General features: G+C 34.7%; 1 protein-coding gene across 11 annotated transcripts in view; it reads right to left on the reverse strand.

The window, feature by feature from the left end:
- Window positions 1–3,970: 3,970 nt before the first annotated feature.
- Window positions 3,971–19,324, reverse strand: part of LOC125657166 (calcium-dependent secretion activator 1-like) — a 66,209-nt gene continuing 50,855 nt past the window's right edge. For 2 of the 11 annotated variants that reach the window (XM_048887818.2, XM_056145281.1), the window contains 12 exons: window positions 17,434–17,460; window positions 16,202–16,358; window positions 15,117–15,258; window positions 14,279–14,434; window positions 13,476–13,587; window positions 13,011–13,049; window positions 10,701–10,775; window positions 10,444–10,527; window positions 9,919–10,026; window positions 9,184–9,288; window positions 9,016–9,102; window positions 3,971–7,109 (listed from right to left, as the gene is read on the reverse strand). In XM_048887818.2, the coding sequence (XP_048743775.2) occupies window positions 6,975–7,109; window positions 9,016–9,102; window positions 9,184–9,288; window positions 9,919–10,026; window positions 10,444–10,527; window positions 10,701–10,775; window positions 13,011–13,049; window positions 13,476–13,587; window positions 14,279–14,434; window positions 15,117–15,258; window positions 16,202–16,358; window positions 17,434–17,460 (1,227 nt within the window). In that variant the 3' untranslated portion in view covers window positions 3,971–6,974. Of the gene's footprint in view, window positions 7,110–9,015; window positions 9,103–9,183; window positions 9,289–9,918; window positions 10,027–10,443; window positions 10,528–10,700; window positions 10,776–10,921; window positions 12,896–13,010; window positions 13,050–13,475; window positions 13,588–14,278; window positions 14,435–15,116; window positions 15,259–16,201; window positions 16,359–17,433; window positions 17,461–19,324 lie in introns of those variants that run through there. The other 9 variants (XM_056145282.1, XM_056145280.1, XM_056145286.1 and 6 more) reach the window with 8 other exon arrangements.

Consider the following 19,324-nt stretch of genomic DNA (forward strand, 5'->3'; position numbering starts at 1 on the left):
GGGCTCCACGTTTGTGAAATGGCATATACAAAAAGACGGAATGGAGAATGGAGTGGAACAGAGTATTTGAATCGGTCTTGAAAGGGTATCGTAAAAGGTGCATGGACACGGCTGAGCCGAAGATTTTATTTAAATCTATTTTTGTTATTTACAATGCTTAACTATAGTTATTTCTGATAGTCAACCAAAATTTTAATATCAATTTTTTAGTTACAAGTGAGATACAGCTTTGGTTATGTAAACAAGGCTCGTGCAATGTTTTTGTTTACATATAGGTCCTAGATTGCTTAATAGAAAACAAAATGATTTGTGCTAAACACAAGAAACTATTTAATTGTGATCAGAATAACTTGTAAATTAAAAAAGGCTGCTTTAAACGAACGTTTAGTAGTATATTTAACACATGTACAAACAAAAGCATGGCACGAGCCCTGTTTACATACATGTACATGTAAAAAAAGAATTCAGCTCTGTATCTCCATTGCACCTCGACAACTGATATTTAATTTTTTTGCTGACCATTAGAAATATCTTAATTAAGCATTCTAAACATTATAACTGGAAAAATAAAATTTGAAAAATACCTGCTCAAATCGTGTCCATGCCCCTTTAAGGTTAATCGATCCTCTTGTGATGTCATAGGTTTTTGCAAAAATATTTATCAAATTAAACTTTGCACATGAAAGAAATATATCTTCAGAAGAATTTTATTTACTACATAAAATAAAAAATTTGGTAAACTATTGATATCGAAAAAGTGTATATTTTCTATAGATAATCATTTCTTTATAATTAAAAAATGTTGTCAAGGGCAATAACTCCTATGCTGGTATTTCTTCTACTGCATGTCTATTATGCATGATTTCCCTAATATCCACAATTAATTTATACATATTTAAAAATTAAGTTTTCTTAAACTGTTGACATTTAAAATTTGTCATTTCAACAAGATTTTATCTATTTTAATTATTCTGTACAACGAAAATGTGTGATTTTCTGATGTTAACATATACTTCTGGGTTGTTGTTTTTTTTTTATGTCTGACATCTTTAAAAATGTGGCAACATACACATTTTCTATGGTTATTGTTTAAATTTAACTATATTGAATGGAAATTAATACAGTTTTTGCACTTTTAACCATTATTATTGATAAGTCACATGAGGATCGATCGACCTTAAAGGGGGTATGGACACGATCTGAGATGAAAATTTTCAGATTGTATTTTGTAAGATTAAGGATAACCCCCATGGATATCAACAGGTTTGAAAAAGTTTATTCGTAAAAAAGACAGCTAGGTTATACAAACGACAGAAGAAAGGACAACAAAGTTTTAAAGAAATCAAAGAACATCTCAACTGGACACCGTTAAAACGTCGTCGTAGACTCGCCATGCTATATAGATTGGCTGTAATTAACAAGAGCAATACTGCAAAGCACACAGGCACCACTGGCACTCGACGTTTTAAATATCTAATAATAAAAAAAAATTGTCTACCTGTAGACATGATATTCACAGGCACTCGACGTTTTGAATATCTATAATAAAATTGTCTTCCTGTAGACATAATTTGTGAATATTATGTTAACAGGAAGACAATTTTTTTTTATCATAGATATTTAAAACATCGAGTACCTGTGACAGGTAGCTAAGAAAACGATTCACGGACGTTTTGTGCAATAATTTTATAAACCTGAGTAATAGAGAAAATTAAGTTTATCTGGCTTATGAGCAACGAATGTAACAATATTATTGAAAAATTGCGAATTACATATATAGCTGTTCAATATTAAGAAAAGTTTATTTAATTATCATGAACTTATAATTTTTATTTCTTCATCTATATTCTTGATAATCACTCTTTTATGATTTATGCATATGCAATTTTTTATATGCCCTCTGGGCCCAAAATTGGCTATAAATTACTTAACTTATACCATCAAAGCGCGGGTATCACCTCTCTCCCCCACGATTTAGGATTTGGGGGGGGGGGGGGGGCAAAAGAACATCTTAAATTAAATCTATATATTTTTAGTACCTTTTTCGTATTTGCGTAACAATTGTGAAATCAACTCCAATGACTACTCCACCCACCCCTTGAAAAACAATGTCATATGCCTGAGCATTATCATCAAGATAATCTACAGCACCAAAACCATGGTGGTAATGATTTTAAACTTTCACTATAGCTAAGCAAATAATTGCCGACTTTTCACATTTCACATAAGATATCGGAGGTGACATCTCTTTAAAACCAGTGAAAAAATATCGAACAGAAAATGCAGGTGGTATTAGGCTCCCAAAGGGTTCTGACCCTGATGAAGGGCCCAAAGGGTAAAGCCCCTGAACTGTCGGGTTTACATGTAATATATTCACTCTGGTATTGTTTTACAACACTTTATAACAGTGGGTTCCATTTTGTGTGCTCGCTATATATATCCCTAACTGCATATTTTCTGTTTTACCACTCTGGGTGTTAATCACTATCCCGACTAGATTGAGAACATTCTAAATTAATCACAAACGATCGTCTCAATGAAATGGTCATTTCCCCCAAGCTGGACTGGTTCGCAAAAACTAAGTCCCTGAGCAATCAATTATCAATGCATGGAACGTATTTCATTCCAGAAACAATTTATTTTCGATCTCTACAACTGCTGTAGTTTTGGAGGCAACTTTTTTTTTTTTTTTATTAATTTGTCTCCCTGTCATTAGGACGGTTTCCCATCAATTCTTAACTCTACAAGACAAAGCATAGGTTCAGCTGCGACCTGTCTGTTACCATACAAATATATTGGTTCTTGTTGTATTCTAATTTTATCATATTTCATACATAGGTCAAAGATACAACTTAGGTAAGGAGAGTAGGGACGTTATCCGAGATAACCTATTATGGCATTAGGACAGCTTCCCATCAATTTTCATCTCTACAAAAAGGAGACAAAGCATAGGTTCAGCTGCGATCCTTTTGTCTGTGTTACCATACCAATATACATATATTGGTTCTTGTTGTATTCTATTTTTATCGTATTTTATATTGGTCAAAGATATATTACGTAATGGGCGTAGGGACGTTATCCGAGATAACCAATTGTAGGAGTCAAATGAAAGGTGAAGATAACGAACAGAGATCAATCTCATAACTCCTATAAGCAATACAAAATAGAGAGTTAGGCAAACACGGACCCCTGGAAATACCAGAGGTGGGATCAGGTGCCTAGGAGGAGCAAACATCATGTAAATGGATATATAATCTCGATGCAATATATTTGCAAGGCAGTTAAAATAAAAAGTGTTTCCGAAACATTGATACCCCCGTACGGCAGCAAAATAATCCTGGGACCAACTTGCCACAAAGAATGCAGACGTGAAATATAAAAGTCCCATCACTAAACGTTCAAAACTTATGGCTAAGGTTAAAGTTTCTCAAAAGTAGATCAAACTGTAAGGTGAAGGTCATGAGGTAGAATTTAGTACCAAACAAGATGTACTGTGAGCAATGCTCACTAAGAATACCCCCCGCTTACCCCAATCTCCCAAAGGGTGTTGTTAATAGGTATAAATTACCTCTTTCCTGAGTGTAAAAATATGGTATGCATTTGTAGAAGAAAATGGAAGATATAGTCCGAACACAAATCCATGGCATAAACCTATAATTTTGACCTTGAGATCAAAGGTCAAGGTCATGAATGTACATGACACATCGTCTCATGGTGGTACACTCATGTGTCAAATATGGTATGCCTATGTCAAAGAACAAAGAAGTTATGGCCCGGACATGAATCTGCACAGACAGACAGACGGACGGACGGACAGACAGACAGAGTGATTCCTATATACCCCCCAGAACTTCGTTCGGGGGGTATAATGAACACACGTGAAATATTGAAAGCCCTAACGGACAGACAAACATACTAAAGCTAATCTATCTATCTATCTATCTACAAAAACTTATAAAAAAGACAAACACTCAATATTCTACAGTTTAATACAGATCGTCAGACTTTAATAAATATTGCACGCAAATTGCATAATTCTCATTAACAGTAAGAAACAACACAAACTGATATCTCCATAGAGACCTACTCTAGCTGGTGTTCTGAATACCTAAAACACTGTACAGTTCTGTACATCTAGAACATGCCTAACACTGTACAGTTCTGTACATCTAGAACACGCCTAACACTGTACAGTTCTGTACATCTAGAACATGACTAACACTGTACTGTTCTGTACATCTAGAACATGCCTAACACTGTACAGTTCTGTACATCTAGAACACGCCTAACACTGTACAGTTCTGTATATCTAGAACATGACTAACACTGTACAGTTCTGTACATCTAGAACACACCTAACACTGTACAGTTCTGTATACCTAAAACACTGTACAGTTCTGTACATCTAGAACACGCCTAACACTGTACAGTTCTGTACATCTAGAACATGACTAACACTGTACAGTTCTGTACATCTAGAACATGACTAACACTGTACTGTTCTGTACATCTAGAACACGCCTAACATTGTACAGTTCTGTACATCTAGAACACGCCTAACACTGTACAGTTCTGTACATCTAGAACATGCCTAACACTGTACAGTTCTGTACACCTAAAACACGCCCAACACTGTACAGTTCTGTACATCTAGAACACATGTAAAACTGTACACCAAGAACATGTGTAGCATTGTACAGTTCTGTACACCTAAAAGATGCCTAGCTGTATAGTTCTGTACATCTAGAACACGCCCAACACTGTACAGTTCTGTACACCTAGAACATGCCTAACACTGTACAGAAAGAGAACGGAATCCCTGTACAATTCATTATGTAGATATGAAGTGGGAAAATGGATTCATTACAAATACATGTACATATTGTTTAAGATTCCCTTAATCAACACAGATGACAGATAATTGCACAATCCAAACAGTCTACAAACAGGTACTTGTAAATATCACTTTAGCTTAGTTACCTATAACTATAACTATATATATATAGCAAGACATGGATTTCACAAAACTGTAAATAAAAAAACTCTATATATAATGTAAACAATACTCAAAATAGGAATTCACAGACCAAATAGAAATTGAATGCAAAGAGCGGTATATATGAGATCAACAGAATTCAAAGAACACAACCTCTTAATGGAGCAATTGTCCATTTCAAAACAACCTTGTATAACCCAAGCTATCTTTAGTGATAATATTTGCATTACTAGGAATGACTTCTTGAGGAATGCATTTTAAATAGAAAAACGTAATAAAGAATCGGTTTATTTCCTTACAGACCTGCAGGAGCAAGTTTTAAATTATAATTTGATATTTCCTAAATAGTGCTTGATATCATTACCCATACCTCACCACAGAAAATTTGAGGAATGTAGAAGTTGTGATTTGTGGAGTATTAAAACAATTGTCTGATCTTCAAACCTGGTATAAGTGGAATGTTTCAATAACACAGAATGGTCACATCAGTCATCAATCACTGGAGATGCCGACAATTTTTCTCAGATCCTATTTTCACTCTAAACAAGAAATCGATCATCCCTGTAAAGTTAACTTTCAATATGGCAGTACTTCACAAAATACAATCAGGATAGCATACAAAAAACAATACAGTTCAAATGAATTAAAAAATATGAACATAACACAAAAGACAGCAACAGTGATGGGAATGAAAAAGATATATATCAGCATAGCTTCTCAATTTTAATTCAAAGTTAAAAAAAATATAATGAAGTCCAATTTTCATCACTGTATTAAATGATTTTTGTAGCCTTCAATTTCAGACCAAAAATACTCTTCACAATGTTTTAAAATACTGGTAACCAAGCATAATTAAGAAGACTAAATGATACCCAGTTTGAAAACAAGCTGTGTTTGAAAAACACTATGCCCCAAGTGGGAACAAAAAAAATTAACCAAATGAAAGGTCTTGCCATAAGGAATCTATATATACAAAATATAAAAGCCCTTCCTAATATAGTTCCTGAGCTATTGCCTACATTAATGTTTCTTAAAAGTAGGTCAAACTCCAGGGTAAAAAAACTTTGGTACCAAAAGAAAGGTCTTGTCACAAAGAATGTGAGAGACACACTACTCACCATTTAAAAGTTATGAGCACGGTTAAAGTTTTGGACAGAATGACAGACAAGACAAAACCAATATGTTCCCTAATCTTTGACTCGTAGGGGAGGGGGGATAAAAATGATTACAAAGCATAAAGCCTATGACAAATATCACTAGCGATTGAATGAGATTAAATGGCAGTATATAAATAGCACAAGTCTACTTGAGTGTCGGTTCCCTACCACTGAATACTAGTCCTCATAAGGACCTATAATAATGAGACTGTACAATACACAACATTGTATATTGTAAGAACACAGCAGCAGATTTCCAATGACCTACAGCATTGTCAAGATAATATCACATGCATAAATGCCTCCAGGTCTACAACCTCTCATCACCCATCGCAATGTTTCAATGTCTCCAGGTCTACAACCTCTCATCACCCATCGCAATGTTTCTATGCTTTTGTTTATGCTGGTGAACTTGCTGGAACTGGAGTCTTTCTAATCCTGTTTGTCTAGTTTGTCATTTGATAAACCTTGATGCATTTTTCTTTGTCTAGTTTGTCATTTGATAAACCTTGATGCATTTTTCTTCTGGTGAATAAACTTGTTACTGGTAACTCCTGGTGAAATTATAACTTATTTACCTTGTCTCCTGATAATCATGGATTTGGCATCTACCACACATTATAAACAAATTCAAATACAAAATGTACCTACACAATCTAGTTCTCCATATTTACGCATTGCTATACTATCATTTCTAGATTTCTTCAAAGCAATTATGCAGGTATGCTTTCATTTCACAATGAAAACTACCTGGCTGATAAACAGCAGATCACAGATTTCAGACGTCTGGTCAAGAATTTAGACATCTACCCCCCTCTCTCTCAGTCTGACTCCTCCCCACTGGCCTGGCTGCCTGTCCCACTGCTGGCACCACCCATAGAACTTCCCCCACCCCCAAGAAATCGCGATGTCTTGCTGTTCTCTGATTGTGTGACAGATTGAGTGGCCTCTTCCACCTGAAATTAAAAAAAAAATGACCTAAATAAATAATGTACAGATTGAGTGGCCTCTTACACCAGAAAAAAAACCCAAGACCCTAATAAATAATGTACAGTTAAGCGGTTAATTCAAATGTCGAACTAGTTTACAAATAGCCGATATCTATAAACCTTGGTTATGGGAGATTATTTCAGAATAAATCCCATTAATATATCCAACGTATAATTTGTTAAGAAACGAGATGTGCTCCTGAGCAAGGCGACATATGATCTTGATCTTCAGCAATAACTTCGACCTTTCAATTCAAGTCTGAGGTCTCCGTCTTGTATAGTTTAAAATTTACGAGCAAGGTTAATGATGCAAGAACGACAAAGTGGGACAACCATAAACAATATATTTCGAAAATTCTGTGTTTAATTATAGAATTCTCTGTTACTAGTGAAATTTATTTCCTGTTATCAATTTCACAATATATTTTCTATGTTTACATAACACAGTCTAACTGACCAAATTTGAACTGTCAATCAACGTAAACTTGCCACTATCAAGTCTACGGTAATGGTGGCAATGAGGAAACCAAAACAAACAAGAGGTACTGTGAGCAATGCTCACTAAGAATACCCTCTGCTTACCCCAATCGCCCAAAGGGTGTTGTTAATAGGTATAAATTACCTCTTTCCTGAGTGTAAAAATATGGTATGCCTTTGTAGAAGAAAATGGAAGATATAGTCCGAACACAAATCCATGGTATAAACCTATAATTTTGACCTCGAGATCAAAGGTCAAGGTCATAAAGAGGTCATGAATGTACATGACACACAGTCTCATGGTGATACACCCATGTCTTATGGTATGACTATGTCAAAACCCTATAATCAATTTTGACCTTGAGGTCAAAGTTCAAGGTCATATAGAGGTCATGAAGGTACATGACATATTGTCTCATGGTGATACACTCATGTGTCAAATATGGTATGCCTATGTCAAAGAACAAAGAAGTCATGGCCCTGACACTAATCCATTGTAAAAACCTTTAATTTTGACCTTGAGGTCAAGGTCATATGGAGGTCATGAAGGTACCCGACATATCGTCTCATGGTGATACACTCATGTGTCAAATATGGTATCCTATGTCAAAGAACAAAGAAGTTATGGCCCGGACACGAATCCATTGTAAAGAAACCTTTAATTTTGACCTTAAGGTCAAGGTCATATAGAGGTAATGAAGGTACTCGACACATTGTCTCTTGATGATCCACCTGTGTGCCAAATATGGTATGCCTATGTCAAAGAACACAGAAGTTATGGCCCGGACACGAATCTGCAGAGACAGACAGATGGACGGACGGACAGAGTGATTCCTATATACCCCCCAGAACTTCGTTCGAGGGGTATAACTATCCTTCATAATAGTAAACGATCATTTATTTAAAAGAACACAGTGTATATGCTCTTGCTGAAGTACATATAAGGAATCTTGGTTATAAGGAATTAAATGAGTTGTCACCAAGAATTTCTTACAGGCAAGTTTTACTGTACATCTGCATAGCATCATTGTATAATCTTTGTTCAAAATTCCAAGTATCCAACACCTGTTCTTTGTAAATACGATAAATTATATAATTAGCAGTCACTTAAAACACCCCAAATGTTTAATTTTCTATTATTTACCCTTGTTTACATTGCATTGTATAACGTCATGCCAATACAAATTTGCATAATGACACTCAGATGACATTCTGCATTCAATGCTGACAAGAAACTACAAGTACAAGTCTTTTTTTTTTTTTTACAAGGGAGGGTGTGCGTGTGTGTGTGTGTGTGGGGTGTGTGTGTGTGTGTGTGTGTGTGTGTGTGTGCGTGTGTGTGTGTGTGTGCGTGTGTGCTACGACAAAGTTAATTCTGATGCCAGACAGACAATACCTGGAGTCTACTGCAAATGGTCTGGTAGGTTTTGGCATTAAGTGTGTTCTCAGGAACTCCCTGAAGCTCAAAGTCAGAGAAGCACTTCTACAACAAAGAAGAAAATTTTAATTTTGACTGACATGAATCTGACGTCTACATCACTGTGTAAGTAAAACGCTGGCTTACTCTGTTGATGGTCATGACACAAGTTAACTGGTAAGGGTGGAGACTTAAATCGAGTCTATCTGATAACCAATCACAGATCATCTTCATTTGGCCTGTGTACCATTGCTGCAAACAAATAATAATGTCATGTAACAATACATACCATATAATGGGTATTTTCTGCAGTTGGAAAATTTTTGTTATTTGATCCGTAAATGGTAGCATTTAAATTATATTCTGCGGTTGCATCATACCTATATGTATGAAAGGCGAAGATAACAAACAGTGATCAATCTCATAACTCCTATAAGCAATACAAAACAGAGTGGGGCAAACACAGACCCCTGGATATTCCAGAGATGGGATCTGGTACCTAGGAGGAGCAAGCATCCCCTGTCAACCCTATATCTTGATCAGGTTCATGTAACTGGAGTTATCTGTAGTCAAAATCAGTGTGCCAAGAACGGCCTAACAATCGGTATGAAACAAGTCAGACAGCATTTGACCCAATGATATCTATGAGCATGTGTATATATTTTGTGATTGTAATTTCTGCGGACTTTTCCTATCCTATCCGCAATATTCCATAAAAAATGTACAACTGCAGAAAATACCTGTTACATGGTATGTATCTGTCAAAAATCATAATGTCAGCAACAACACAAGTTCTGATGTTTAGCTGTACAGACATAATGACAACTGAAGGACAATCAATGAAATTTTAAAATAAAACATAGACGAAAGCCATACTTATACCTCAAATATAGAAAGAGTAAACAATTCATCAGCGATTTTCTGTCGCAATATGTCCAGATTCCCTCTCATGAAATCTACATAGGCCTTGCCCAGCTCATTCACAGGTTTCTAAATAAACAATTAACAAATTAAAGAACAATTAAACAATATTATATCTTTATTATACATGTATAAATTAAGCTTTCTCATGAAATCTACATATGCCATGCTGAGCTCATTCACAGGTGTCTAAATATATAGTTACGAATTAGAGTACAATTGAAAAATATCATTAATATACATGTATAAAGCTTTGTTTTCACTTATTTCACATTTAAAAAAACCTAAATTTACATTTCATATGTTAAATCAAAATGTACAAGTAATTTTATTTTCAACAGATCACAGATTAAAACGCCATATCTTTATTTTCATTTGAAATGATTGATTTGACTTGCTGCTTCAGACTGAAACCTGTACACCGTTGTAACATCTGGCAGGTGGTGTGGTGAGTCACAGATAAATACCGTGATAGAATGTACCTACTGTTAATGATAATATAGAGGAAAAGAAGCTCCCCTCATCATATCTGGCGAGTTTACCCAACACCGACTCCAGCACAGACAGCAACTGCAATATATAATCCTCATCAAAATCTCTATCCATGTATAATGACTAGAAAATTATACATTTCTCATTTATTTACCCTCCTTTATAATTTCAATTTCTATTACAATTCATATGTAAGACTAATTTTCAAAATTTTCTTTTCTTTCAGTCATTCTCAGGTTTAAATTACATACCTTTTCGATCAGACATTTGACCATCTGAACTTGGATCCTGTCCAGAAAATCCTCTATCTTTGTATGATACTGGTGCTTTCAATAGAAAAGAAAGATATCTTTACAACCGTTCCACAGACAGCGTACCAGTCAAACTAAGCACCTGTACATATCATAGTCAAATATAAACTACCGGTATATTCTAATATCATTTAGCTCAGTCTCTTTATTTTCTATTCATCTTCAACTTTTATGTTTGTCGTCCCTCATGTCCTATAATAGGGAAGGTGTAATTTAGTCACATGTAACAAAAATCATGTTTAATTTGTATATTATCCAATTTTCAAAAATGATTTTGATCACTTACAAATTGGCCTCGTATTGAAAAAAATAATAATAATAGTATACATGCCTCTGGGCTGCATTCAAAATCGTAGCGACTAGCCTAGGGGCTAGGTATGGTGGCTGATTCCTGCCAATTTACACTTTATCATCTTTTTGTTATTTCGAGGCGAAAAGACAACAAAACGATATTTAGCAACTTTTCGTATTGAAATAATGAAAAAATGATACTGTTAGTTTACTTTTTCATCTTAAAATAACGAAAAGACAACACATTGTAAAACGGCACAAATCAGCCACCATTCCTAGCCCCTACGACCTGGAACGCAGCCCTGATGAGACTTGAACGCTCAAATTTCTCCAAGTTACATATCCTATATTTTAACAATGAGCCTGAATTTCCTACTATCATGATGTAAGAAGTGCTGCATGTAATAAAGCTAGTAGAGAAGTTAAGAGAATATACATGTAGCTGATAGAATTCAATAGCTGCTAGAATTCATGATAGGAACAAGCATAATGCAAGGGTTACCAAACATTGCTTAGGGATGTACAATGTTAATAATGTTACTCAAATATTGCAGTAGAATGACTATAGTCTGTAGTCTGGAGGGAATTTTCATAAACATTTTCAAAAGAATTAATCATCCATTAGAGAAGGGAGAAATATTAGCAGACTTGTTGCTTTTCTCGGTTAACAATGGTGTTGAATAAGAGTGTAAATGGAGTGGAAGCTAGCTAGCATTTAGTTAACAAAGCACCAGTTCCCTACCAAAGCGTCATACATAATGAATCAATTCCATATGCTCATCCAACCATCTTAGTGTGGGGACATTTCCATCAACTATTTTTTTTTTGTCCTCTCCAGCAAAAACATGTTCCTGTTTACATAAAATTAAGTGTTGTCTTCAAAATCTAGTATTATACTTAAGTGCAGTATTTCAAATATAGCCATTCCTTTTTGCAGTCACCAGATTTAAGGGTGTGATTTATATACAATATTTTGACCCCCATTGTCATGACTACTATTTATCAATCACTTTTAAAGCAAAAGTCTGTGTTACAAGTAAAAATTATTCCAAATCTTTTAGAAAACCTTCACATTGCGTACAGGTTTAACGACACACCAACATGACAAGTTTTCCTTGACGTACTAGTTGTAAAAAAGGTGTATTGGAATACGATTGCCATAAGAAAACTATGCAAAAAGCTGTTCAAAGAAATTTGCGGAAATGTCCCCTTAATAGAAGAATTTCATTTTTATTTTCACACAATGTCCATCATCAGTCAGATAGTCAGATGGAGGATTCATTACACCTGTGTCCCGACCAGTACTCATGCCAGTGAATCACAAACATTCCTGAAGGATAATGCAGTATTTTTCATGATTAAGATGACAACAGATGCTCTCATTGATCCAGGTTAAAACAGGAATCAGCTTGGTGACAGCTGTTGTGAGGGATGAATACCATGAACATTGCCATTAACACCCTAACAAAATCTGTGTGTAAATTAGTACTGAAGTGCAATGTTTGAGTTGGGAAGTAAGGCAAGAGAAGTGCTCAAAAAAGAAATTATACCACAATACCCAATTTTCCTTCTGAAAGAAATAAAACATAGGAAAAAAATTGTTGATTGAAATTTTAAAATGAACAAAAGGTGAGCGATGAAACAAAAACGTAATACACACAACAGTGAAGAGTTGGAGAGTTTGGAGACTGCGAGCTTCTGCTATGGCAAAGCAATCCCCCTCCTCCCTCTACAAACTCCCAGGTCCACAGTTTAAAAAGAAGTCAAGAATCACTATGACCAAATTTTGTGAAATTATCGCAAAAATTCACATCAAGTTTTATCTAATCTACAAAGAAAGAGATCTGGTTGGAGGTAACCAAAAAAAAAAAAAAAAAATAAAAATAAATGATAAAAAATAACTTATTCTAGTACACTATTGCTTCTCATTCCACAGCTTAAGCGATTTGCTTAACTTACCATATTTTCCCCACTGTCGAGAGCACACAAATGCAAGGCCTGTAATTAAAATAGAATGAAGGAGTATGAATTTTCTTTTATTTATGGTATATAATTCTTACAATAATACAAAATACCACTGACTTCCTCACATTCTGAATACCCCCCCCCCCCCCCAACTTAATATTTTCACACATCCTGTTTAGTCATTTCAACAACAAGAAAAACAAGAGGAACTGGCCTCCACTTGGCCTGTAGTCGCATATCAAATTATTTGCATTTTTCTCAATTTCTTGGGTAGTTAAATGCTAAACAACAGAATGTTAAACTGGCAAAATAGCTAGTGTGCAGCAAAATAGCTAGTGCATAGCAAAATAGCTAGCGTACAGCAAAATAGCTAGTGTACAGCAGTTTCCCAAGGGGGATAAATCTTATTTCAGGGGGACAGGGTGAAAACTTCTCATCCTCTAGTATTGTGTATCCTACCCTTGCTTTGCAGTCAATAATGACGTTCATCATGACGGCCATCTCCGGATACAACAGATAATCTGTCCCCTTCCCTCCTTTCCTCAGCCACGCCTCAAATGACTTCAGGGTCCTGAAAAAATTCAATTTTACCATCCTTACACACATTTAGGATATAAGCATTCAATTTTACCATCCTTAGGCCAGAGTTTTTTTATTTTCTGTTTAACGGGAAACGCTGACCCCATTTTTTTTAAATACCAAAAAAAAAAAAAAAAAAAAAAGAGGTAAAATTTACTTTTATTTTTTTTATCCCCGCCGAACACCTATTTTGTGAGGTTTTCAAATAAAATCGGGATCAGTATACACAATAAGAATCATGTAAACGCTTGTTGAGAAGTGAATTCTTTAAACTTGAATTAGAGCGAAACATTCACTTGGTCCAATAAAGGCATCTAATTTTTTTTTTGGATATACTGCTTTAAATACATGTGTATACTACATAGAACAGGTCCATAGATACAGAGGAAATATAAATTTTCTTTAAATTCTCATCAACTTCTTAAGTTTACTTCCTATGAAAATGAGTTTGTCTGGGTTTAAAATTTCTTTTTTAAAATGAGTTACTTCATCATTAACTGATTACTTGTAATTCAAATGCTATAAATCGGCCTACATTTACAAATACATATTTACCTTTCAACTTCTGAAAACCAAAGAAATGTCATTTTTCTAATTGATAATCTAATTTCATCTACTGCGAGTTTTAAAAATAGCAGGTACACCATAAAGCTACCATGACATTTTCCCTATATTAGTCCCACCTCTTGGCAGCAGCCTCGATCATGTCAGCAGCCATCAGTTTCAGGCGATGATCGAGATGATCTGCGAACATTTCATCAGGCCAGTGAAGTTCTCGAATAAAGCTCTGAAGAGCATCCAGCTTCCACAGCATGTCCTCAGATGTAGAACAGCCATTCCTGCCAAAGATAATTACCCCAATGTTCAGGAATCTTTTCATTGTATCTTTAAATGAAAACTTACTCATACCTACTACCATTTTTGTAATAGGTTTCATTCATTATACAGAGGATATTCAATGCTTTGTAGTTGGATATGGAATTCATTTTACGAGTACGACAGGATTTTTTTTTATATTTTGTCAAGTGTGAAGCACAAGTGAAAATATTTTTTAAAATCCTGTCTTACTATGGAGAGATAAATTCCATATATCCAAATATAAAGCAATGAATTTTCAGTTTATTACATTTTCTTTGGTTTTAGAAACATAATATGTTTATTTCAAAATCTTAAAGGATGTATTCATGTAGTAATAAACAACATGACATCACAATCAGATGTTATTTTCACACTGAAAATATCATTTTCATTTAATGGAAAAATCATAGTTACTATATTTCACTGTTGAAGATGTCATAAATTCATTTAATCTAATGTGCACCAATATTTACATTTGACATCCTTTATTTGAAATTTGCAGGAAACCAAATTAATACATCTTGCCCCACAATGATGACAGTAGCTGTGCAGAGGCAGCCATTCACAAATCCAATAAATATTTTCTCAATCACAGTCAGAGATCACTTAACTGTGTACTTCTTCAGAGTACAGTTTATGGTATGAGAAAGATTAATACCCTACCCCTGGGGTTCCCAGCGTTCTCGCTCAAAGCCCTTGTGAATGGACTGTGCGATAGATGACTCCATCAGATCAACGTATCGGACGACCTGTGGGGCAAACACAATACGCAGATGTTGATGGAACTTTCCGCTGGAAAGGTTTTCTGTAAACGACACAATGAAGGTACCAGCATAACACAATCAAACAACATTCAAACATCAATATTGAACACCGTACAAGTGAATTTTTAGCAAAACATGAATTAAGCTATTTTTCCATAAAATTTAATAATTATTTAATATGGGTCTGTCCACTGTGGAATCATTTGAATTTGTGGGGGCCAATGTTCGTGGGTAAGAAATTACTAGTTCGTAGGGACGTAATTTCCTGGGTAAGTGATACGATGACACCAAGAGAGATATCTCTACTTGGTTTAAAAAATGTTGGAGGACATGTAAATTCTTGGGTAAGAGTGACCCACGAAATCCACGAACATCAATCTCCAATGATGATTCCGCAGTATTCAGCAAAAGGTCATTTTAGCGACTTCATAATTCCAGAAAGACAACTATTACCTCCGATATGGAATAAATTGTTAGCGATATTCAATTCCAGCAATCTCATCCCTCTCGCTAAAATTTCTGCTTATCTGGTATAAGTCAGTTATTTCCAATTCCAAAGTTTATTTCTTTTAGGATACCCCAAAAAATTGTTACAGAATTTTGTAAAATTATTTGTAAATGTTCAATATTGCTCAAAATCCCATATTTACCACAAAAGTTTCCAATGAAACCACCTTATTTCAGCATTATTCACGATGGAAAAAAAAAACATTACCCAAAGATTGAAATCCTTCTTCAACATTTGTTATTGATGCATTTCATGTATCAATGACCAATTTATATCGTTGTTTGCACGATCTAGTAATGGAAAATCCCATATAAACACAACAAAATTCTACTTCAACAGATGTGTCCAAAATCACAGGTATCCTATGACCTTCAGTAAATCATTATGCCCTTGCATGATTTAATGCATTTTTAAGACAAATTACCCCAAAACACCAATTCCCCCCCCCCCCCCCCCCCCCCAAACCCTGTACCCACCATCATTTCTGAGGTAATCGTTTAGGAGCTGAAACAGAGGAAAGCTATCCCAGGTATCCGGCGGCTGCATTTCCAAAGTGGAGTCCATGTCCACGGCAAACAGTGACCAGAAAATCTCCGCATGTTCCACTAGTAAGTCACTGAACCAAGCAAAAGCCTGAAGAACAAAAAACCAGACATTGTTCACCAAGGTCAAGGTCATGAAGATACTAAGGACTGATTAATATAGTGATGTTACTGAGTGATGAGTGCTAAGATTTGGTATAATTAAATAGAATGATGTAGTACTTCTCAGAAAATGTTAGTATATTGTCAGCCAAACAAATACTTCAACAATACAAACACTTAGCAAAGATGTATGAGAATTACAGCTAGCAAACTATTAGAAATTGTAGAAAAAGTGTGACTAGATAATAAAAAAAATCACCCCAATAAGCTCCTTAAATATTCATTTTCAAAAAAAAAAACCCTTACCGCAAGAACTACATGAAGAGATATAACAAAGCAGTGAAAATTTCATCAGGACATGAAAAATATGAAAATTTAATAGAAAGACATAAAAACTACTGAAAGGTAGCAATGTGTTTGTAAATCCATTGAAGTTAAAAAAAATATCTGAAACACCCATCAACTGAACACCAGCAGAATAATCTATTATAATGATAGGTGTATATTCCCAGTTGTTTAAGCACCCTGAAAAGTGAAGTGCAAGAAAAACCTATCCGTAGAGATTCTTATCTTATTTCAGTCTCAATGAGCCAAATAAAATATTTCTAGTACAAAATATATACCTAAAACCAACTTCATATCGCTGCTTTGTCAGCATTAAATTAAGTACGAAATCTTCCTTAGGCCAATGAAATTGATACGAATTAAAAAAAATCGATATAACTGTGCAACATTTTCTTCGATTATAAATTCTGCACACCAAAATTTTACTGTAAAGTTAAGAAAAAACCGATCCTACATCACCAACTCATTTCAATAAATGTAATATAAAAATTCTGATACAAATATATTTCTCATGCTTTGGATTCCCTAATCCCCAGGCATAAAAAACTAGAGAAATATGGCATAATGATAACCATACAATTTTGAATATAGAGAAAAAAGAATTATTTTCAAAATATCATTCTCCAGCGATAAAAACAAAATTGTTGACAAATAAACATTCAACTCCTAAGTATTCCCAGCAAACAAAAAAACGATCAGCACCATTATCAAACTCTCACTTGATTAAAATTGTTTGCCATATTCTTCTACAAGAAAAGAAATATTCAACTTACAATTATTTAATTCAACTTTTCATACTGCGATTTACTCCACCTAAATTCAACTAACTATAAAATTTATATTGGAGTTCAAAGTTCAGTTTATAGAGTATGCATACATAGATAGGCAAGGATACATTGTGTGAGATGTTTATATCATACAGGCAAAATTGAACGTGATTTTCAAAATCATGGTAATGAAATTAAACTAAAAAAATGAAATCAAATATAACTTGCACACAGGTTAACAGCCTCTATTACAAGCTACAGTGGAAACACCTTAATCTTGTATAATTTTACCGATTGTCGGGGACTTGCGCTATAGATGTCTTGAGCAGAGTTGAGAATTTGTAAATTTTAAACTTGTAGAATGAATGAAAAGTTCTTAAAATAGTACATGTATTTAATATTTAGTAAGGTCCTAATTTCATGACTGCATGCAGTTTTCTTATTTATGCCCCAATGGTTTATACTATTTACATTGCTGACCTTTGAACTTTTGACCCCAAAGAACTAGGTCATCTAAAGGCTTTACTGCATGGGTCTCACAACATTTTAGTGCTAATTACGACACAGTATGAAACCTCTCTTACTAGTTGAATGAGGGGGGTGGGGGTGGGGAGGGGGGAGGAGAGAGATGCCTAATTCCTATATACCAATTGGAAACTGTTTCAAATTCATTGTTAAAAGACATATAACCAACTGCTGATGTCAACTTGCCAATCCCAGGTTTAGTAACTCAAACAAGAGGTACGGTGAGCAATGCTCACTAAGAATGCCCCCCCCCCCCCCCCAACTGTATTTATAGACACTACAAAACGCAAATCTCGAGAGCAATGGGGCCATGTACTTATAGACACTGCAAAATGCAAATCTCGAGAGCAATGAAAATGACACAGAAAAATGCTAGGCTAGTGCAATGGTTTCACATAAAAGTTGACATTTGATGCTGAGAAGGAAAAGTTAGAATTAGTGAGAGTATTCTGGACTTTATAAAAGGACTGCATCGCGAAGAAACAAAAAACTAATTTCTATTTTATACATCTAACATTACTTATATATCTACTCAAAAGTTGAATGACTCGAAGGAATAGTGAATGTTTATGTTTGATTGAATGCATTATCAGAATTTTAGGGGAAAATATCGTTAAAAAGATGATTTAAAAAGAGTTTTTGAGCTGCAAGAAAAAATATTCTTCTGTTGGTTGAGTGAATACCCTTTGATTTCAAAACTCCATCGGGTACAAGTTGTGTACCACAGACTAAAAAGAATTTGTTTACCTCATCAAGTCTACAAAAAAACTTAACATATTTTTATTCTTATTGTTACTATTGAAACTAATCATGAAGCACATTTCAATGATCAAACATACAATAACATATTTTGTACTATATATGAAAAAAAAAGTTGTACTGTGCTGAGAATCACAAACAAATACTGACTCACCGTCACAAAGGCCTAACAATGCAGGGAAAAAGCACAAAAATAATGTTAGTAACATGCACATGTCAGACATATTCAGGTCACATCATATCCATTCATTTCAAAGGAATATCATTTAGCCTGGCTATAAAGTTTTGCTATATGCATTACCATGGAGATCTGATAATCAAGGTTATTTTCATTTATAGAATACTTCCAACACCTTTATACGGCCAACACCTCGTGTTTGTTCTAAGATATTTTATCATTAAATGCCTAACCATATTGAGAACCAATGAATGCACCCCTAAAACAACACCATCTTACTGTTCCCATGGGGATCCGGGTTAGAATAAGTCCTCAGTACCCCTTGCTTGTCGTAAAAGATAACTAAATGGGGTGGTCCTTTGGATGAGACCACCAAAAACT

The sequence above is a fragment of the Ostrea edulis genome, chromosome 7 (genome assembly GCF_947568905.1).
Source record: "Ostrea edulis chromosome 7, xbOstEdul1.1, whole genome shotgun sequence".
NCBI lineage: Eukaryota > Metazoa > Mollusca > Bivalvia > Ostreida > Ostreidae > Ostrea > Ostrea edulis.